This window comes from Antennarius striatus, chromosome 15 (genome assembly GCF_040054535.1).
Source record: "Antennarius striatus isolate MH-2024 chromosome 15, ASM4005453v1, whole genome shotgun sequence".
Lineage (NCBI taxonomy): Eukaryota > Metazoa > Chordata > Actinopteri > Lophiiformes > Antennariidae > Antennarius > Antennarius striatus.
In genome coordinates, this window is record NC_090790.1 from 7,605,001 (window position 1) to 7,629,230 (window position 24,230).

The following is a 24,230-nucleotide window of genomic DNA, read 5'->3' on the forward strand; positions in this document are numbered from 1 at the left end:
TCTTTATTACAGACAAGCACACACGCGCACACGCGCACATGCACACACACACATACACACACACACACACACACACACACACACACACACACACACACACACACACACACACATACACAAACAGGGAGAAAGATGTTGTGTTAGAGGTCGAAGAGTGATGGGGAAATGAGGCAATATTGACCAAGCAAGAAAGTAAGACAAGGAAAGGGATGCACGATTAGACAAGGAAAGGCAATGTTCAGGAGTGAACATGGGAAATGAATGGCACAAGGATGGATGTCAGGAAGAAGGAAACAGGAGGAAATATGGGGAAGGGAAAAAAATTAAAGCTGAGCTGTGTTGGCTAAATGGACACAGAAGAAATGCTGAAGAATTTTAAGTCCTCCTACGTACTACGTGTCGGCTGTTTCAATTGTTACTTTTCCAGTCTCTTGCATCACAAGCATTTCAAAATTTGGAATTTTCTGTCACATTTCATGTATGCATACATGTATGTATGACACGTGTTGGCATGACAGGGCTTGGACAACCTGTAGATGAGTAATCATAAGCAGATATACAAACCTGCAAAAATATTTCAAGTGATTTCAGTTTTAAATATTTCTCTCTCTCAAAACTCACTGAGGTTATTTATGCATACTATTTGTAATACAAATCAACTGACTCCTAGGTGGTCATAATAACAGTACAATGAAATGTAGGGTCATTGATGAGACAGCTGGGTGGAATGGAATCAACCACCTGTGATCACATAAAGACATGTCCAAAAAATTCATAAACTAAAATAGAATGAAAAGGGTTGTGGAGTGGCAGAGCACAGGCAGTAAACTATTCCCTTCCTGCTACTCAATATTTACCAGTTTGCATAGTGCCAAGCATCTCATCATCAAAAGTTTGGGCAATGATTCTTATATCAAATGGGAGGAAGCTTCATTGCTTTTGTGTCAAACTCAAGCATAGACACAATTAATTATCCTAATATGCCGCTGTCGAGGCATGTCTAGTGCGGGTCAAGAAAGTACTGAGTTGAAAGATTAAACATCTTGCTGTAGCTCTCAAAAAGCTATTTGCGAAAAGGAATTTGTTTCATGTTTGTTTGGTTTTTTATCAAACAAATCACTGAAGGTATTTCAAAAACAGTACAGAATAAGATTGTGAAAATATAGACCCTGATTGTACAAAATGCAAATAAAAATCAAAACACATCTGACTCATACAAACCACTTCAGCTGTACGTTAAAGACGAGTGCAGTGATGTGTGCTTATCTGTATTCATTCAATCATTCTGTACATTACCAGGCACACTTTCAGAGGGCTTTAATGAAGGTATGACAAATGTTCACAGACGTGACAAAGACAAGAAAGGTGAAGTGATTATATGACAGAACTCTCCATCCTCATTTCGATGTACCCATGGGCCTCACAAACAGTACATCATTACCTCTGCATTTGTTGATTTGTATTGCTCGTCTTTACCATCTCCTATGACTACAGCCATTTTTGTTGTTGCTGAAACATTTGGTATTGTAGTTGTATCAATGTTGATGTAAAGGATGTTTGGCAAACATCCAAGAAAGTTTTTTTAGGGTGCAATTTGTCCATGAGCTGATTATTGGGTAATTAGTGACAATGAAGTTTCTTTGTTTTCACATGAACAACCATGCATATGCTGAGAAACAGCCGTGGGATAGCATTTGTTTGCATACTAACCTTTGTGATTCGAGAAATTGTATGTACAATGTGCCCTTGTTCTTTGCGGTTATTGCATTCCAGGATACACGCAATTAATAAATTCCACGATAGAGCAACAAACTATTTATCTTATTATTTACGGTAATTTAAATATTTATGACCCTTCCCATACTGATATTAAACCACTTTCTATCTGTATTATCTTTTCCCACACTCTGATAGACTGTGTTTATCAGAGTGTCATTCATTACTCATGAATGAGGACTTTTGTGTCTCGTGTAAGTCCGAGACTCACGGAACCGAGCGCACTCCAGGAGGCCGTCAGCCATTAGAATGCATGTATGGTATCATGTGACTGCCTACCAAAAATCTGTGAGCGTTGATGCGCGAATGCACACTGTATATGTGAAATTCTTAGCATGATGTACAAACATATATGAAAGTATGTGTGTTAAGGGCTTTGTTCAAGGCTGTTTTCACGTGGGTGTCTGCACAGCAATGTGGACATTTTCAGCCGACTGTAGCTGAGAATCATACCCACAGGGCAATTACAGGGTAGCAGATGCAGTTCCATACTGCAAAGAGAATATTGAGCAATCTGAAATAGTTCTTATCACAGTTACTGGACCATTGCTTTAATTGCAGTGAGATTTTGAGTTCATTTCTCAGTGAAGGGAACATGAGTTTGGGAACATGAGGTGAGGATGGAAAAAATTGCAAGGCAAGGCCATGGGAAAGAGAACGATTCACGATTCAGTGTTTCATACAGATGCTTTCTCATGCACCAATTCTTCTGCATCTTTGATGGCAAATCTTAATTATAGATAATGAGAACAGACAGAAATGATGTGAAGTGCAAAGACAATAAGAGCTACAACAAAATAGCCTGTTTCCTGATGACTGAACTCTGGCCCACCACACAACTTTTTCGAGTCTAAACCTTCAAGCAATTATGAATGTAAGTATGTCAAGATGCTAGTTTCCAGGCACCAATACCAAAAGGATCACAGCCGTCCGATATAATTAATATATAAATTGCTCTCTAAAGTATTAAAATACAGGGTCACTTCAATGTTAATTGTTTTTTAAGGTATAAGATCAGATTTCAGATTCAGGGATCCCATAACTGTATATCTGAAATATGTGCAATGTGGTTTCAATCAAAACAACATGGAGAGTCGGTTTGCAAATCATCAATAACTATAGGCAAAGCATTTAGTCTGTTTCATGATTGTGTACCACTGTTCTATTCCAGTAGTTTTAGGTCTCTCCCACTATGCTTCTCACCCACTATTTTATGGCTTAACAAAGTCCAAAACTTTTTCATCTCTCCCTCTTTGTTCTTACCTTGAACCATTCATCCGTCTCCCTTTAACTTGGAAGACCTTGCAATAGATGGCTTATAAAACTTCACTTTCAAAGTAGTATATATTCTTCTACTCATCTCAAGCTTTCATCTGTTTATAATCATATCTGGGATTGACGTTACTCCATGAATCTTATGAAGCTACCCTTCACATATTTCAAGTGATCCTTTTTTTTTAAAAAACTTGAATCCATTTTAATAATAACATACAGTATATAAGTGAGTTTGCAGTCCTTATTTAGCATTATTTCTATTTCAAAGACAACGAGGCTTTAATGTTCTTCAGTCACCTTCGTCATTCCAAATGTTCTTATATGTCCATTACTATTTATGACATTTACTCTTTTTATCTCTCACATCTATCTGTCTGCTATTGATTTTTTTTTTTTATCCATTTCGATTTCAAAAATGTTCTTCCTCCTTCCTGAATGTCTGGATCATATCCCATCTGACTACAGGTGAGAGTCGGGATGCATCTTGGACAAGTCGCCATTTCAACACAGGGCCACACAGAAAGACAGGCCGTAATTCACACTCATACCTGTGGACAATTTATAGTGACCAATTCAAGTGTGTTACGTTTTACAGTGCTTGGAGGAACTCGGAGAAAGAGAAAGAGAATCCACGTAATCCACAAAGGTAGAACCAAACCCACAACCTTCCTGTGAGGCAACAGTGCTACTCACTGTGCCACCGTGCTGCCTCTTTCACTCTGATTTCTAACTTCAATACACTTTTCAAAATATGAAATCTCTAACCAGTCTAACTACATTGAATGTAAAATCATAAACACTATTACTAAACTATTATTCAACCTCTGAGACTAAAACTAATGTAGTACAGAGTATATTAAGGGGTCAATAAAGATCAGAGTTTTGAAACCTCAATTATTTGGTCACTTCTAAATAATTAATGACCCTCTACTAAAGCAAATGTTTTTGTTTTTTTCTACAGCTATGTGCTGCTACAGTCAGTCAATAAACTGCTGTAATTTTTTATTACATGCTGCTACGATTAGCCCTGGTGGGATCTGGTGAGTTGAGATTACCACAGCATAGCAATACAGTACTATAAAAATTCCCTTAAAACTGTGAAATATATCGCTTTTCGCAGGTATTCAAGAAAGGCAGCCTGGCTAATACAGTATGTTCATAATTAAAGTACATTTAAAGGTCCAGGTCGACAGAAAAATGGATGGACCTAATTATGCTGGTTTAAATTTCAGCGATTTTATTTAAAAAAAAAATCAATTAAATGCTGTGTTACTTGATAAAAGTGTAAGAATAAAGGGTTTCCATTGGTGACAGTCTCAGATATCCTCCTGAAAACCACATACTGTAATTGAAAACCAACATTACGACCACAAACACATTCATGAAAGAACACTGCAAAATCGGAAAACCTTGCAATTTTCAGCTGTCATCAACTGTAGTTATGTAGTTTTTAAATCATGTGTTTTTACCCAGTCCAAATATTGACTTAAGGGTTTCCCACCTTTAGCGTCATGCACTAGTTCGCATATTGATTGATTAGCGGTGAGGGTGAGAATGGAAAACGAGAGTGTGTGTCAGGTTCAATCATCCATTTATAGCATAAAGATTTGAGGCGTTATTCTAAGGTCTTTCATTCCATCTGTTGCACGTAGATTGTTACAGTATGTCACTGCTTGTATGACTGTGGAATATGTTTTGCAGAAATATGTTTCATGACTGTATAAACATGCGTGCACCATAAATGTACATTGCATCTTTTATGAGCTATGTTTGAGTAGCAGACTCTATTTCCTGCCGTTCTTTTACTAAATTATTTCTGTGTTAATTGGTAACAAACAGTAAATCTTCAACTGTTTATCGTGAAGATTAAATGGACAAAGGTAAACTTTAAAAAGACACTGTAAACAATCACATTATGGTGATTGAAAATAAAGAGTTATAAGCTATACATAAATTATGCTGAGTAAATGACACAGGAAACACTACAGGTAAACTTCTCAAATATGTTTTATGGTAAAATCTAGTCCCTCTTTAGGCTTCAAACATCAATACAGTAAACACAAAATAATGATGGAAGCATTTATGAAGCAAGTTAAGGACACTTGTTGAATTATGTATGAGTGAAATAAAGACTGTAAAACGAATGAAAATATGTATTAGTCTGTAACTCATACGTGTGTATGTGTGTTTCCATGTGAGCGTAAGTTCTTTCTTTGCAGACCATTTACCTTTGTGATAATAATGCTGCAACATAGACCTTGGAAAAGGGAGATTTCATTCCAGGAATTCTGACGTGGACACATGTGCTTCTACTATATGAAGCCCATAGGGGCCCAAACCCACAAGGCACAGTCAGATACAGTAACATAGACCAAAGACACTGAGCAATTACGTCCGTCTGACCAGGGATCAAACTCAAAAGGCTACAGGTTGGACCATTTGACTCCACTTTAAGTGTTCTCATGGGCATCACCTTGAACAAAGCAGTCTTTTCTCAAACTTAAAAAAATATGCTAAGTATAAGTTGCTATGGTTCAATAATCATAAAAATACAGAACACTAAAACAATTTTAGTATAAATTGACGTGATTATCACTGAATTACATTCTTAAGTTGTGATGAGAAGAGCTTTCCACATACTAAAGACACTAACAGGTGTTTTTCAATGCTGACTTCCTGCTTTTTAGAATAGAGATGAGCTGCATCTCGACAATCACTGTTGACTTTATATAGCTCCATGTACATGCTCATATGGTAAAAAGAGGAACCGATCTTCCCATTTACAGAACCATTTCCGTCAAGGTGTAATTAATCATGTCATCAGTTTTCACTTGAGTTACTCAGCAAAATAATATTTTGATCACTCCATTGAATAAAACCTTTTTTTGCAATCTCGGCATAATGGCATTTTGACTGCTTGTAAATCATAGCGATCAGAGTAATATGTGTGCACACAGACACAGACACACAAACAGCAGTGCTACTCACATGTTGCCACTGTTCTCGGATGAGTGGCCGGTAGCGTAGGAAGTATTTCAGAGGGAAGTTGTCGATGTCGGGCCATGTGGCAGGGCTATGCCAGGTTACCTCCAGCTTCCGGAGGTTGAAGCGAATCGGTGTCGCTGTCACTCGCTCTGGGGGGTCTGGTTTGACTACAGGATGAATAAAAATCATTAAAATGTCAGTCTTCTTTAAGATGTCTTCTTTAGCAGTTTAAGCTGCAGTGAAACACAATAAATTTTAACTCAAGGTTTAATAAAACATTCCATTGTACTCCCTCTGAACACCTAAATTAAGGAACTCGCAAAACCTGTTTTGCTGGGATAAAGTAAATGCAACTTCAGCATTGAGTATTCAGATATCTGACATGAACCCAACATCATAAATGGGAGCATAGAGGTTTGAATATGGGAAAAGAGGAGTCCCAATGAACAGCAGGAGAAGAGGAAAGGGTTAGCGGGTCAGAAGTATAGAGTTACTGAAGCTTGACTCATAAGTCTGCAAATCCAATCCTCAAATGTTCTGATTTTAACCATTATCTCGGGTGAGAATCAATATTTTTTTTCTAACGGAAAAGTTATTTCAAGGGTGGGTGAAGGTCACTTTTTAAATTCATTAGTGAAAGAAGACGGCAACAAAAAAAGACACTTTGATACATGTGTTGTAAAATAACCAGACAAATTTCTGAAAAAGGCCAATGAGATACAGAATGATATGAGGAATTAATCGGGATAGTTTTAAGAAGATAAAGAATGACCTAGTCTTTGTTGGATCCCTCTAACTAGGACACACACTCGCCCGCAACCTTCCCAGTCAGAGCCACGTGGGACATTATACTAAGAATATAATAATGAGAAGATGAGGGCAAAGCTAGAAAACGTAACCACTCATAGAATTGCATTTAAGCTGACAGGTCACAGGCAAATACAGACAACCGCTCTTGCAATTACAACAGATGGATGTAGGAGATAAAAAACAGACAGGTTTCTCGGTGTACAGAGTGAAGTTAAACTAATCGTAATCTTTTTCAAGGGAATGATGAAAGGCAACATGGAGAAAAACGTACACAATCAGAGGGAATCCAAAGCCAAGTTTGTGGACATTAGGCAATCTTTGTGAAGATAGAACTACTGATGAATAAATTACATTGGAAGAGATAGGGTGGTGTAATGAGATGTTCTGAATACAAGGAAGTCCATGTCACATATTTCTATAGTCTTGACATCTCCTTGTTATGCCTGTCCATACTTAGCCTTAAAACGTCTATCATGTCTCGTTGGCTTTGTTCATTCAAATTTGAATCCAATAGTGTTTCCCTTTCTCCTTCTTGTTGCACCCATTGCCGCAACCCATTATAAATTCCCAGGTGTGATGTCATGTAAAAGCTTAATCTTTCCAGCATCTATACTCGCAAATTACATTGTATTCACAATGTCCTAAAGAAACGTGACAAAGAAGGAAACGAAAGACAAACTAATTTTTCTGGTTGGTGAGAAAGGAAGTTGCTTGAAGTGGGTGCTAATGTTTCAAAAAATTGTGCAGTGGACTATAAAGGATGGCAGAAAGTTATATCTGCATGTCGAACCCAATGTGCAACTGTATGGCTGAGAATAATCGCAGACCATGTGAATGAAGTCCTTCTAAAATTATTACTGTTCATCATCTAATCATCAATGCGTCTAGGTGTACCTGCATTATATAAAAAAGGAGCAAATGGGTACTCAACTGTAGCTTCTCTTTGCCTTAAAATCGACATCACACCAAACACCTTAAAATTGAAATGTCTGCACCAAAATCTATTTACAGTGCGGCCTCGCACATTCAGTCATCAAAGCTCGCGACTTCATCTCATCGCGGATTTTTGGTAGACAGTCATGTGATACCATACACACATTCTATTGGCTGACGGCATCCGGAAGTGCGCTCAGTTCCGTGAGTCACAGACTTACGTGAGACTCAAAAATGCTTTAAACAGTCAATAAGAATGTGGGAAAAGGTAATACAGATAGAAGGTTGTTTTATATCAGTATGGGGTGGGTTCATAAACATTTAAATTACCGTGAATAATAAGATAAATTATTTTTCGCTCTATCGCGGAATTCATTAATCGTGTGTGGTTCCTGGAAAGCATTAACCGCAAAGAACAAGGGCACACTGTATTGCTTTTACAGTATCAGAGAAGCTGTTGGCACACTTGAATGAATGGGAAAAACAACTTTAAAGAAAGATGTAGATGTTTGTGCAATTACCAAACATCTACAGAACCTGTAAGATCAAGTGGACATAAACATGCTGATCTGAGAAGTGTAATGACAGCCGTTCGGATCGCCGTCATAAACACATCAAACAAAAGTCACAAAAAACTGAAAATCATGAAGCTTATTGCAGAAGAGAAACCCATGTAAAAGCTATAAACAGTGCTATGGTATGCATAAACATGTGACCTATAGTTAATAAACTCTTCTTTTTTTTTCAAAATTACACACAGCACACAAAGAACAACATCCTAATATCAAAAAACTTTGGTCTTGTTTATTCTATTTCAAGTTCCAACAGGGAAGAGAAACTATTTGGATTTTAAAACAAAAGACCATAAGAAGATTCTGTATCAGCTTACATCTATTAAAAAAACCCTCAAATTCACTGTCTCTGTGCCATTAATGATAACAACAATATTTCGACAATTTCTATAGCTTGCGGGTTCATTATTTTTGCAGCATTATGGGTGAAGCATGATCCTCTGAGAGCTTTGAAGTTCTACCTCTAAAGTTGTCTGTGAAGACTGCCATTCATTCAGGTCATGGTAGATCTCTGTGTCGAGTGAACTGGACTCGTCATCCAAGAGGTTTCTTTATTCCCAAAATGAATGGAAGAAGTGAAGTAGCCTCTTAGATGAAATGTGAAACATGTTCAAGCTTTTCCTACAAGTGCAGTTGATTTCATTCAACACAGAGATCTTCACCTTTAAATTTTGAGGAGTATTTCATTGTAAATTTGTTTCCAAATATTTTTCATCTCCGCACTGGTTGCGCTTCTGTGTACCCAATTAAAACTTGACTCTAATGGCACTTGTATCCCTTTTTTTTTGTGGAAAATATATAGTCCTGAATATCAAATCTGCTTGTTACATTCTTGACAGTTACTGTCAACAGTAACTGGGTGGTATGATTGAGCTTCTAGAATTGGTTGGATCTTCACTTTTATTGTCTTTTTTTTTTACAAGCTACCATTTTATACTCAAATTAAAATGAAACTTGTATTAATGAATACTAAAATGACAACACAATTGTTATGTCGAAAAACTTCCATAGTAATTTGCGCTGCAACTTATTATATAACAGTAATCCATTGTAATTGCATTGACAGTATGAATGATAGCAGGTGTTCAGGTGTGCTAATCTCAGAGCTGACATGAGTGAGTAATATGCTTTAACTATAGAATCCCTGAACACTTGGACAAGATCAGTTATCGTTTGATCATCCTGACACAAAACAGCTTTAAGATATCATTTGATGAGTCTGGAGCTTCCTCCAGGGCTCTTTTTGTAACTGTACCCACAGTATGTAGCTATCAGAACACACACACACACACACACACATACACACACACACACACACACGCACGCACGCACGCACGCACGCACACACACACACACACACACACACACAGACAGACACACACCTCCTCTCCTCTAATTTCATCCCAGCTTTGGTCGGATGAACAAGGACAGTTGAGAAGCATCTTACTCCCACTCAGGATTCAGAATCGCACCAAGAAGCATGAAATTGTTTTATTTATTTATGATGTGCCTCGTTGTCCCTGGTAATAAATGCGACTTACAACATAGAATGGCATGAGAGAGACTTTTAACAATGCAGAAATGAGGAGGGGTAAAAGAAGGCCAACAACATGAAAATTTAAAAGAAGTGGGAAACAGCTGAAGTTGAAAACAAGTGTTTTTGTATTTAAAAACAGACATTGTTGATGGTACTCTTAGCTGCACTTAAAAAAAAAAAAAAACTTTTTATTTTCAGGTGTCAGTGAAAAAGCAAAGTTTACATTGACGCCTACTCCCTTCGCGATGAGTTAAAAAAGCTGTAACGAGTTATCAGCTTTACAAGATAACTTATTTACAAGAAGAGAATGAAGGCATGGAAGATGAAGGCCAACTAGAGTATATATAATCTAAGAAAAAGAAAAAAAAACAGAAGAAGCTATCTGAAAACACCAACCAAAGATGTTTTTCACAGAAACAACATTTTTATGACAAGTTTAAAGAGCTCAAATACCAAAGAAGTAGCAAGGAAGAAGGCAGGGGAAGAAAAGATAAAAAAAAGTAGTACAAAGTCACAAAAAGGACATGCAGGACTGAAAAAGAAAGCAAAGGGGAAGAAAGAAACAGTGGGGTATTTTGCTATCACAAATAGTCAAGGGATATTTCCTAAGCCAAGGCGCTAATCTGGCTAGCATTAGCATTTTCATGAGTCTTGTGTCCAGAACTTGGCGGAGCATGTCACTGCCTCATTTAGTTACTTATGTGTACCCACACAATCACACACACACACACAGACACACACACACAATCACACGCACGCACGCACGCACACGGACCGTTTTCTTTTTCAATACCTTAACCAACTAACACTCTCCCTCCTGTCGATCATAGCCCTATTTGTGTGTGTGTTTATGGGTCATGCACACCCATATCGCTATCTAATACAACAGAGCTGAGAACTGCTGGCAGCACTTCCCTTATCTATCATAGCGCTCCTCATTCCTTTTTTAAAATGAATTTCTCCTCTTCACTGCTTTCCACTCTGAGTTGCTTATGAATTCTAAGAGTCTCGCTGTGATAATGTAGCCTTCTGCCACACATAAACGAACAAAATCCTCAAAATCCAAACTGCACTTTTGAGACTACTTCCCAGATGACAATGAAGGATGTAATTTAAAGAAACAGCGAATGAATAAACTCACTTTCAAGGCTAATCTTTTTGTATTTAAATCTAAATGCGCTTAACAGGCTGCTGGTGTTTGGGTTCTCAGGCACTTTCTGTGGAAACCAGAGCATTGATTGTGACTGTCATATCCCATCAAAGCCTTAATTAAATAGTGTTGGCTCCAGAAAAGGTTAAGTGGTGGCGTGTTCATTACCCAGCACCTTTGGTAATTACAAGGCTGCATAGTCATTGGGTTTCTTGCAAATGGATTTTGAAAAAAAGCTCCAAACTCTTTGTTTATTTGACATTTATTTGACCACCAAAATTTCAATATGCTTTGTGCGTCTGGTGCCAATGATAAATATTTGTACTGCGCATCTCCAGAAAGAACAGTTAATAAAACGCAAAAGAATGCCTTAACATGTGTGTTTTAGTTCTTCTTAATCTTCTTGATCAAGTATTTGTAAATGGATCTTAGATTTGTCCCCAAAGGTTTGCAAATGAAGAAGAGTGAAATTTATTAATGTTCCACGAGCAGAATAAGTGAATTACAATACAGCAGCACCAATAAGCCCATGATTCATTTATACAAAATTTGTCCAAGGAGAAATAGTGTTACAGGATTGTACCTGACATCCAACTCACAGATACAACAGATAAACTAGTGGCAACAGAGAAAAAAAGGCACAACATGACATCATCTTACCTATAGTGGACTCTTCAAAAGAAATGGTGGTGAAGGCTTTCCCCAGGGCATTCATTGCTGTCACGTTAACTTTGTAGGGGAAGCTGGAGAACACCTCAGGAAAACGTACTCGGCAACGATTCTTGTGGTCCGGATCTTTCTGAACCTCCAGTGAGCGCTGGTTATGTCTAGAGACAATGAGTAAGGAGAGTTTTACGTCTGTAAGCCTGGGATAGAATCATCGGTATCAGAAAAGAAAGCTGCTTAAGCATTTTTTTTAACCTTTTTTTTTTATTTCACCATCTGTGTTTTATATCAAAGCTGGTACATCATTTTAATCCCATAAGGAAAACTGCTGACTGTCCCTCCAGCTCCACATATCTAATCAGCTTGATTTTGGAGCAAAGCCAGACTTCGGTTTTACTATCTTATTCTACTTGTGCACATTTTTCTGCTTGATTTTTGGGTGTAAATGTGCCTTTAAAGTGTTAATTCATATTTGTTGGAAAGCAATCAGAATTTTAAATCTCACACTTTTCTAATTGGACAAAAGTGTGTGACATCAGTAGCTACAGACAGAGCCACCAAGGATGATTACAATCCTCTAAACTCTCTTGAATGTCTACCTGTTGAACATTCATCTTTGCATCAAAACTGACACGATCGATTGCACTTTTTAGTCTTACAGCTCTACTTTCTCTCTATTGTGTTTTGATCTATACACCTAATCTCTCTGTCTCACTGCTCATTATTATTCAGACAGGATAATATAGGTGTCACAACATTAATGAAAGCAGTGCCAGCCTGCTGTGGAGTGAACAGCAGAGTTCTGTGATCTTGTAATTTCAAAGAGAGCACTGCAGAAAAACACTTGCTGGATTGCCATCCATGCATTTGATGTATTTAAGGGTTACCTGCTGTTAGAACATGTATGCCTCAGGACAGGTAGCATTCAGCTATAGAAAATGATGTTAAGTTTCTTAAAGGGCCTTATCTCAAAGCTTTTCAAGTGGCATGTCAGTAGTACATTTTTTTTCTTCAATTTGAATTATTCTCTGTATCAAATACGCTTACTTAAATTTTGGCTAATTTGTTACTAAATGTTCACTGATGAAAGCACAGACCTGCTGATGACTACTGCTGGTTTACTGCACTGAAAGGAGGAAATAAATGTAGAACCATATGGAGTGTTATTCTTGATGAATATCAAAATAACTATTTCCTGAGGAAGTGTAAGTCACTCTGGATACAATCGTTATATCTGCGCATTTAGGAGGATTCATGCTAAATTAAAAATAAATGACCTTTTAAAGAATATCACAAATGCACTTGAAATGATACTTATAATGTCTTTTTATCATAGTATAATAGTTCTGTGTACAGCTGACATAAACTTCCATGTCTAAATAATTTTTTAAAAAATGTTTCACTTACTGTACTTCCACATCAAATGTAGTGGGGATGTATGTGGGGTGCAGTTGATGCCAGCTGCAGTAAAAGCCTTTGGGGTAGGTGTTGGATCTACAGGTGACCGTCGGCTCCCGAGGGGGAACTACACGAAGAAAGAAAATGCAAGACGGATGTTAAGACAATCAGCAAACACACTGCTAAGAATTCAGAGTTTAAATGAGAAACCAGAGACATACTGCAGAGAGAAAGAGCATATTAAAGCGATACATTAATTGGGTGGAAAGCAGATGTGTCTAATTACACACAGTTCTTTATTAAATAATTCATGGTCGATCAAATACTGTATTTCATTAAAAAAAAAAAACAAAAAAAAAACTTTTGAGAAATGCTTTTAATTTGTTTAGTTGTGATTGCATATTTCTTTTAAAGGAAAAAAAAATCAACATTAAATTCAGAGAGTTGAAGTAATTAATACTGCTTATGAAAATGCAGACTGAACCAACATGTAGGTTTTAAAGTTGCACTTATCCTTTCTCTAAACTTCTTTGGCAGATCAATTTCTAAAGTCATACGTCAGGTCAGATTCATTGTGCTAAACTTGCTCTCCTATTCTACTTCCATTTAATGATTGCAGTAGTTTTCTTGTGATGATTGTTTGACTAAGGGAAATATAGTGAAATTACCATAAAACAAATAGCTGTTTATTTCCATTGATTCCTCTGTCTGGATGTTAGATGAATGGGACACAGTGCTATATATATTATAATAATTTAGAATATTTATGACTAAGGACATGCAGCATTTGTAAATTTTATTTATTTATTTTTTTTACAGCTTTTTGACTTTACCCTTGTTATCTCTGCTTCAAGTAACATTTTGGTGTTACATTTCCTTCTGAACTCACCTCCTCTGTCTTCATTATTTGCGTTTCTCTTTATTCCTTTTTAGGTTAAGTTCTATTCAGGAGTCAATTTTAAATATCTGATAACAGCAACATCCAAGCAATCCAATTATTTACTTAGAATCAGTATTAAAACAGTGGGGCGGGTCAGCCTGTCTAACAGAGCTGCTAAACCATGTGGACATGGAAAAACATCATGAGCTAATCAGTGGGAATACTGTGGGAAAAATGTCAGTACCTTTTCCCCCGACCCCTCCTTGGAAAGGGGGGGGGGCAATAATTCGATAGAACAATCATGATTCCATAAAATTAATTTTGTTGAGAAAAACGTCATATTCAGTAAATCTACAGCAATCATTTCCTTTTAATTTTCTCAGGTTATAATTGAGAGCCAATGCAAACTGATTTTTGACACTTACAGTATGTAAGGGAAGATATGGTGATATGATACTGCTAAAATGGGGCGGCAGTGGCTCAGCGGTAGAGCAGATGTCCTGTAGACCGATCGCCCCAACCATCGGCGGATCGAATCCCGCTCCCGCCAGGACGTCCTCAGAGGGAGTGTGAGCTGACGGTGGGAGGTGTCAGCTCACCTCCCAGCCACTGCCGAGGTGCCCTTGAGCAAGGCACCATCCCCCCTACAAGCTGCTCAATTGGGGCGCGTTCCTGAAGCCGCTGCCCGTCACTCTGCCTCCCTATGTGTGTTGTTTGATGTGTGTACTAACTGCTAACTGCATGCTTACAGGCCCCCCTGTGTGCTGTGTTTCACGGGGCCTGTGTATACACTGACTGCCATTAAACTAACACAAAGAACATGTAAAAATATATACCTGAGTGACTATGTAATTTCCCTGCGGGGATTAATAAAGTGTACTTCTTCTTCTTCTTCTTAAATGTGTCAGTTCAGCTATAGCCTGACAGTTAGTCTATATTGAGATAGAATCAGAATACATATGTTGGTGCGGTGTAAGGTCAAATTAAACTCTGAGGTTCATACAGTGTGCATGTGTTTAAAATAAAACAAATTACTAGATGTATCATTGGGCGCTCCTTCATATGCACAGTATAACTGAATTCAGTCCATCGGTTTATGAGGAGACAAACCATCAAACCTCTTTTATACACACGGATGGATGGACAAAGGTAAACCTAACCATGTAAAAAAAAAAGAAGAAGAGTAGAAGAAAATAAATGGAAAGATGACTCCACAAAATGGATAGTGTTAGAGATAACAGATGGACAATTTATAGGGACACCCTCTTTAAGTATCACTGCTGCCTCTGCAAATTGTTTGTTTTCTGTGGCCCCTGGAAAATTAAAATTAAAAATTAAAAAGAAAAAAAAAAACATGCCTGCAGTGGAACATCTGCTTTATCCACTATATCAACTTTGTCTCTTGCTTTTAGCCTTACTAATAATCACTGATGATAGTTCACAGCAGGTTTTAAATGAAATACAGCGGAATTCAGTGATTTATTTAGAATCTTTATCTTTTTTTCTCGTGTTTATTTTAGGCGTAGGCTGGTTCCTTGTTTCAGCCACTCAGATGCAAAGACGTTTCTGTTTACATAACGGGACACACACAACATGCCCACAAAGCAAAACACAGGATCTGATTGGATGCTATGGGGTCATTTCATTGTCACACATAATCAACTGTGTTTAAGCAGTCACCATGGCAACAAATTAGTCTGTCAATAACGTCAACAATGAGGTGACAGGAACGACACCCAATCACACTCAATTAATCACAGAGACTAATTGGGGTCATATCAATCCATTGGCACCTCATCTGCCTCAGTCAAAGCTGTTAGAGCACAATGACAACTAACAAACATACCCACAGACATGCTATCAGTATTCCTGGAGGCTTTGTAGAATTAGCTTCAATCAATCAGAACATTTTCACGTTATTAAGAATTTGCAAACCTTCAGTGACAATCCAAAGGCTTTGGTTTGAGAAGTAAGGGCGCACCAGAGGGACAAAAATAAGACACGATTGGAGAAGGGAAAAAAAAAAGATGTTAAGAGAATGAGCATATCAATGTAGAGTGGTTTAACTTAACTCTGGAGCTTTACCCCTTAAGTTACTCAAATTTTCCAGGGGGGGAACTTTTGAGTTCACCATCACCATTACCGTTAAAAGGACCATTTGTACAGGACTCTTCCAGTGAGACTGATGTGTGGTTTGTTAGTGGATGAGATCCTGATACAAACCATCAATACCAAATAACTCCACGGCACAAGGTTCTGTGTGTTAAAGGAGACAGATGTCGACACGTAAATGCCAGCTGCTCTTTACCGTTTAAAAGTCAAGTTCAGCAGAAATAAGCAAGGACAAATCAATTGGAGTAACAGTAACCATTAAAAACCATTTGCAAACCCATATGATTTGAGCTGAAGCTGGTAAGTATTTGTCAGCTTTAAACATAATCATTAAAGCTGCATTTATAGACATGTGGATTTGTTTTCATCCTTTATTTTAGTGCAGATGGGAGTTCCATTTCTGCACAGTGACTTGAACCTGAATGAACTCAATGCAAAAAAAACAACAACCCAAGACCACAGCGAACTGAAATTTTTGTCAAGGATTTAGTGGAAATAATGACAATCTGAAGCATGAAAGAGGAGAGAAATGATTTAAGGGTTAAAATAGCAGAAGAGAGGACAGTAATAAAAACAGGGTAGAAAAGATGGGATGCATCTATTGAGGCTGGGATCAGAGGCATGAACGATAAAGAAAGGATTAGCAAATATTTGAAGAGAGTAACAGGGACGATGGGAAATACAGACGAGATAGCATTTGTTCCATCAAATGTTATTTGTGTGCCCTTGTAAAAAATTCAGACCCACAACACGTCGATGTGTTGAAAAAGATGCCCAGTTGCTTCAGTAACAATAAAACATCAAAAGCTTTCCTTGCTTCAAATGAGAGGAGAGGTTGGAACATAAAAGAGAAGAGAGAGCGACAGATAATACACCTGGCAAAAAAAAAAAAAAAACTGGGAACAAAAAACACCACAAACATAAAGGCCGTAATTCAAATTGAAGTGACGTGCATAAGTTGACACAATGAGATGCCACCTGAACCGGTGGCAGACAAGATGCTGCTCATGAATACATTTGAATTAGCGCACTTTTATCATCTAGTTTGCACTGCTAAAGGTTTTGTTGGCATTGTCAGACACAGACCTGGATATGCATGTGCATAAAAGGTTTGTAAAATTTGTCTAAAATGCTAATGAGTCACAGTTTTTCGCTTATAAATCAAAAGGAGATGTTTTTGGTTCAGGAAATATTTGCAAATGTTCTGTGTGAAACGTTATATGTACGAAGCAATTAAAAATTGTAATTAAAAATCTGAAAACAAGGAAGAATAAAAACAGAAAAGAAAAAAAAACCTAAAATGTCTAAAATCCTTGTCTTGGCATCAATTTCATTGTAAAGTACATTTTATGTACTTTGTTAAAATTCCATGTTTTCTACTATATTTCAGTGTGACAAGCTGTGGACTGCTTTCACTGTTTAGGTCACGGTCAAATTGGAGTTTCGGCAAATATACTTTCAGAACGATGATGTGTTTCTGAGTGAAGCAATTGCTCAATAATTTAATTGGCTTTGACAGTGTTGAGTGTTGGCGTGTTGGAAAACTGTTAGCCTTTACCCACGCATTCCTGACCCACTGAGAAAGTTAGGGAGCAAATGCACACACTTATATGACTCATATGATGTGAGCCATTAGCATATCACCCCAGATCTCATTTGACTAGATGCATTAAATTGTACACGTTTAACGGGACCAGATAAATATATATACCAAAGGACTAATGAATCCATTAGATTACAGCACCAAATTTATGATATGTCATCTTGGAACAATGTGCTTTTGGTCACTTGAATAAATTGATAGCGATTAGCAATTATTGTAGTTTTTTCCCTTTCCTTGTATTTCCCCTCATTCATACAATTCTAAACCTGGCACAAAAAAAAAAGAATTTTGAAAAAAGAGGAGCTTGGTCTTATGGGAGACACACACACACATGCACGCATGCTCACACACACACACACACACACACACACACACACACACACACACACACACACACACACACACACACACACACACACACACACACACACACACACACAAACACACAGTGGCCTGGTTGCTAGGTTGCAGACGCTGTAGTAATTGCTATTCAGTTGTGTTGGTTGCCTCCCTGTTGTTTTGTGTGTACGTGTGTGTTTTCCATATGCATTCCCATGTGAGTGTGAGTGCACATTGTTTTTCTGTGCTGTTGTGTGTTTGTAGTGCATTCTCTCACTATGACAACAGGGATGAATGCTTTTTTCTTCCTTTGGAGCAAATTCTCCATTACTTCACATTTTATGTCTGTGTGTGTGCGTGTGCGTATATATAAATATATATATATATATATATATATATATATATATATATATATATATATATAATTCCCTTATCAGAATTAGCTATCTTTGACTCAGTTTTTAATCAATGGGACACCCCCCAAAAAAAAAAAAAAAAATTAAAATACTGAGCCTGGAAACATCAACACCAGAGGTACATAGAAATCAAAAAAAGTTAACAAATATCCACATGTGTTTCAGTCCATCCATTTGACTCATTTCAATTAATTAAAACAACTTTTATAATAGAAATCTCGCTAGGTAGAGCTGGATCCTCGTGGATACCATGCCACTGGATCTGGCCTGCCAATGTTGTGCTCACTTCATGTTAGATTCACTCAGTAATGTGTCATGGGAGAGTGAGGAATGTAAATAAAACTGTCGGACAGAGTCAGAGAGGCAGAGACACTGTGGTGCCTTTTTGTCCGGACCAGCTGTTGTTCCTAACGGTAATGTAATTGTGGTGTAATATTTTCTATGCATGAATGCACATATGAGTGCATATATGACTGTATGAGTTTAGTGAGCATAATTCAATGTGAATATGCAATTTTATGCAGATGTAACAAGCTATAAAAATGTGTACATTCTGCATGTTGTGTGCATTACAAGCGTGTGTACCCCTTCTTGCGATATTATTTGATTATGCTCAACTTCCAGTCTAGTTTATAGAGTCACTGACATAAACTTACATAAGAACTGAACACCATGCACATATACCAAAAGCTTTTTTCTGCTCATTTTTTACCGGATCTGTAATGTTTGGAGCCCCCGATTCCATTTTTCTCCATCTCTCATAGTCGCTGGTACTGAGCTGCTCTAAACCATGAGGGGTGAACGTGAAACGCACACTTACACACACAAACTGCACAAAACAGCAAAGCTTTGGCATTCCAGGAATGTCTCTGGGCCAATTGGAAACAGCCCTGTGTGTGAGATGAATGAATGAAAGTGAAGAATACCTTATGAAAACATCAGTCCTTCGTAAAAGGTGAAGAGGAAATAAAAAAGAAAAAAAAAATTGGACGTTTGAGGACTGAAAAAAGAGGTCGAAGTAGATAAGTGGATGTTAATTGTCATGTTCACTTATTATGAACTCTCTCTGGTAGAGCAATGTTATTATACTGAACTAGTGGGAACCTGTGGAAATACCATGATCAAACAATAATATCAGACATAGTATGTTTTCTTTTTTTTCTTCGCCGTCACAAGAAAACAAACTGTCCAACGAAGCCGAAACGGCTCTGTGTATGTGGGACGGACGAACACAAAGAAGAAGGCCGCTTCGGCATTACGATCCAGCCATCCTGGTAAACGTCGGCTTCATGACTTCGGTCCTGGTGAATAAAGCATCGGGGTTCCCCACACAACAATGTGAGGTCCGTCACAATCAAAGAATATAAACCGCTATGTTTGACGAAGCCAAAATGTAAGTGAGTAAGTATATGAGAGATATGGACAAATGTGAACACCGAAGCTAACTCAGCTAGTGGACTGAACTTCCGGGTAGACGCCGGCCAAAACTACATAAGAAAACAATTTTTTTTCTTGTGTGTTTGCATTATATGTCAATGTTTCTTAAACAGAAAATAGAGTATTTTTTTGTGGTGACAGCTGTTTATTTAATTCCATGATGCTCTCAGGAGTTCTTGTTCATGTGATTCCTCTCTGGCAGATGCGCTGTGATTGGTTGGACGCTTGATTGACAGGTGGTGGGTGGAGTTAAAAAGCATGACACCGTGAGGTTTTCAAGTGAGCTTATTCAAATATATAGGTGGGGAGATGCTGTTTTGTGGAGCAGGAGCAGTTGATAGGTTTGCTCTTACATCTGCCTCTCTGAAGGTCAGACATGGGACGACAACCATTATACCTGGATGCTTATGGAAACACTTAGCACACATCACAAATCTTTCTCAGAGCTTTGGGAGTAGCAGCTTATATTTCCCATGGAATAACAGAAAGTTATGAAAAAACTGCAAGTATAAATTCAATCACATCTCAAGCCTTTTTTGACTCCTCAGCCATCTCCTTCTTCAAGGAAACTGCATCAAACGGGCGACACCGTAAATTAGCAAAGTCACTTAGTTTTTTCAAAAAACAAGCAAAGAAAAACTTGCAGCAACAGATCAGACAATAGCCCAGTTATTTACACAGCTTCCTGTCCACTCTAAGCTCTATAAATGAAAAAAAAAGACCTTCAAAACAAATTCTGAAGTTAGTGAGAAGCCAATTTAAAGAAGATAAGATTTTTGTTATGCAAGTCGTCCTGCTGGACCTGTATATGATCCAAAGATTATCTCATGAGGCATGTGGAAATCTAGCCAAGATAATATGAAAGCAAGGACTGTCTTCTCTGGGCCTGGTTGTGGTACAACATAATAGGTTTATCAATAGTTCTCTGGAGAAAAACAGTTTGATGTGGAAAACGATATGTGTGTGATATGGAAATGAAAATGTATAATTTGAGATGCATTTCTTTTAAGGCCTACAGCTGTATATCTTTCTATAGATGTTTAATATGAAATAGAAAAGCTCAAATAATGATTACTACCTAATGTTTATTGTTTACTGCATTGGAAAAGGCTTTGCATAGTTGCAAAGTCTGACCTGCAGCATTAGAATAATAACTTATTTTCAGTGAAACAGATTTTACCTCCAAGCAAGAAGAGACATTCTTAAATTGCCCAGTTTTCTAATTCCACTTGTCTCTATGTTTCTGTTTGTTTTTTTGTCAGTCCCAGACCTTTTTAAACAAAATGACAAATTTTCTCCCCATCTTCACTGCTCAGTATTCACGGCAATCGGTGTTTCACATCCTAATACTGAAGGAGAGTACCTCAAAACAACGTCAAAATAAATCTGACCTTTCAAATAAATCAATTTATTATATTTTGAAGTACTTCCTTTTTTATTCATGGTTTTATTTAAATTTTACTCTAAACTTCCCATACTTCCTTATTGCACTGAAACATGGCTTTGTCTTTCTTTCCACTCTGACCATATTCACAGCTTTTTTCTTAAATGCCAGGACAGAGCAGTATGCCACTCATGAGTGATTTGTTCATTTAAAGTAATCTTGGTAAAGTGGGTTGAATATTTAAGGCTGTAGCCTCATATTCTTAGACCTTTTTCCATACTTTATTTTAATTATTTTTTTCGGCATTAATGTCACAAGAACACTTCAGCACTAATAGTTGCAAACATAAAAAAAGCGCTATATCAAAATCATCTGAGAAATTCTACATGTATTTCTTTTAATAGATAATTGCAAAGGGGAATTAATCTTCTTGGGATCAAATGACGCTGCACCCTCTCAGAGCGGGACCTGATTCGGGCGTAATTGTCTTTGTCAGGGACACTGCAGCAGGTCAAACACTGTGGCTAACAGGGGATTGAGCACCCTGTCACTATAAATAATGCTGGGTGATACTCAACACTCAATGTATCAATAGTCATCATTTTTCACTTTCCAAGTGGGAGATGGAGGCCAGTCCAATTATTTTTGTACCTCTGCTCTTTCCTTGTCACATATCTGACCAATTTGCCAATCACTTTGTGTCAGGTTCAGGTCAAATTCTCATCACTTTCAGTAATTGCACTTGAGAGAGAAAATACAAGCTCTACTTCATCTTTTGTTTTTGTTTTTTGCCTCTGCACAATTTCAACAAGACGTTGAGACACATTTTCTAAGTGTGGAAACAAAGATTTAAGTGCACCACACTGATAAGATAGCAGACAAAAGTTGTGAAAGAAGTGCGTAAGAGGGATGTAAGCTAATGTGGTCAACTTAATGTCAGCACACTAATGAAACAGGAGATTGCAATTCCATCACAAAAAACCCTTTCGGTACTAAGTTGTAGCTAGTGCTTCACTGTGCACAATTGGAATGTGAGTTGTGTTAATGTTGTTGAGCTAAGACGTCTCTAGTCTCACTGAGTGGTAAAACTCTGTGTCACCGTGGCAATAACAGCTTGAGGCTCTGTCACTGCAATTGCCTTTTAGCTACCTTGTCCACACCATTGAAAGAAGTGGCAGTCTGGGATTGACCAATCAGAGGTGTCAGTCCACCATCGCTCAAAGACAGGCAGGTAGCACCCAAATCACCGATGGAGAAATCCAAGCAGCTGACTCCATTAAATTTAGCTGTCAGTTTCAAAGCTACGCACACAGTCAGAGAGACTGAGCAAAATCAAAAGTGTCTAGGCGGTAAGGCTTGGGGCGATCATTGTGAATTCAGCCAGTTGCTTTGTGCAGGATCGCTGTGCTGTCTTTTTACACCATGCATTCTTTATGGAGATATGAAAGCTGTCACATTATTATGATGGAAGAAAGGCTTGTTCTGCACTGTCTGAAACCTTTAGATACACACATATATATAGTGACAAAGGGCAAAGAGGCTCTGCATTCAAACAGTGACTGTCTGACAGGAAAGAGATGACGAGAACACGAACATGACAAAATAAAGTAACAGAAAGAAATGTGATCATTTGAGCTATGCAAAGCTTGAAGTGATTATTCTCCAGCATACTGTATATTGTAGGTAATCAAAGGCATAATAGTGATACAATTTTGTATGTGTTTGTATGTGTGTATGTGCATACTACCAGTTTATTTCCACAGCTGTTATTAAAGTCTGCTGGTAATACACTCTGTACACTCTTCCTTAGAGATTCTGAAGAAGATAGCATGATCATCAAATTCAATATATTCGTCCTTGACCAAAAGAAATAGACAACTTCTCAAACTCAGAGTGACGAACAACTAAACTGATGCAGTAAAGCATAAACAGATAAAGCAATAAACAAAAAACTGTTTATTATCTTAAATAAACTAATAAAAAGTTATCTCATTCCCTATGGGCAGCAGCTTTGCAGATGTGCAAGACACAGAGGACTCCTTTGATTTGTCGTCATCAAATAGAAACAAATGCATGAAAGTGATGCCTCAGGTTTAGGAAAAAAAAAAAAACAGAAAAAAAAAAAGTCATGTATGTCATCAAAACTTTTTTTGCCAGTGTTTTAATTCACTCACAAACTTCAAGCAATTCTACCTCCTGAAGTTGATTCTGTGTTGTGACAAAGTGGGAAGAGATCTGAGCAAAAAAAGTGCAAACATAAAAAATAATTTATGAGCTTTTTTTTCTTATTCATCTTCCTCGCTGAAGGATTTACAACTTGTTGAATTCAACTTTATTGAAAATCCTAGGGCAGCTATTCCTTCTTGGCTTGTGATGTCTCAGATTGAATCTGACTTAGGGCTCCGTGTCACAGGTTTGCAGTTAAATCAAACTCTGATGTTCCCTTCTCAGATTGTGTTTTTTGGATTGCTTTTCAAAGCCTTGAAGAGGTAAAGGCATGATTTGTTTAACAAAAAAAAAAAAAAAGAATTTTCGTAGCCGCTGCCGTCTTTCAACTTTTGTTTTACAATTATCTTGTGCCTTAGGTGTAAAATAGTGTAACTGCCATGCCTGTTTGCATCTGCCTGAAATAGGTTATTGAAACATTCATTATTTGATTATAATAATTATAATGAATGAAAGAAAAAGATCTCTCTCTCTCTCTCTCTCTCTCTCTCTCTCTCTCTCTCTCTCTCTATATATATATATATATATATATATATATATATATATATATATATATATATATATATATATATACAGATACCACCCCACAAGGGTGAGAGGGACTTTTTATATATATATATATATATATATATATATATATATATATATATATATATATATATATATATATATATATATATATATATATATATATATATATATATATATATATATATATATATATATATATA

The 24,230-nt window shown here is 37.3% G+C and overlaps 1 protein-coding gene across 1 annotated transcript in view; it reads right to left on the reverse strand.

Moving 5' to 3' along the window:
- cntfr (ciliary neurotrophic factor receptor) overlaps positions 1-24,230 on the reverse strand; it is a 225,496-nt gene that overhangs the window by 18,099 nt on the left and 183,167 nt on the right. The window contains exons 5-7 of the mRNA XM_068335382.1: positions 13,112-13,229; positions 11,699-11,865; positions 6,040-6,203 (exon numbers count right to left, since the gene is read on the reverse strand). Of these exons, the coding sequence (XP_068191483.1) occupies positions 6,040-6,203; positions 11,699-11,865; positions 13,112-13,229 (449 nt within the window). The remainder of the gene's footprint in view (positions 1-6,039; positions 6,204-11,698; positions 11,866-13,111; positions 13,230-24,230) is intronic.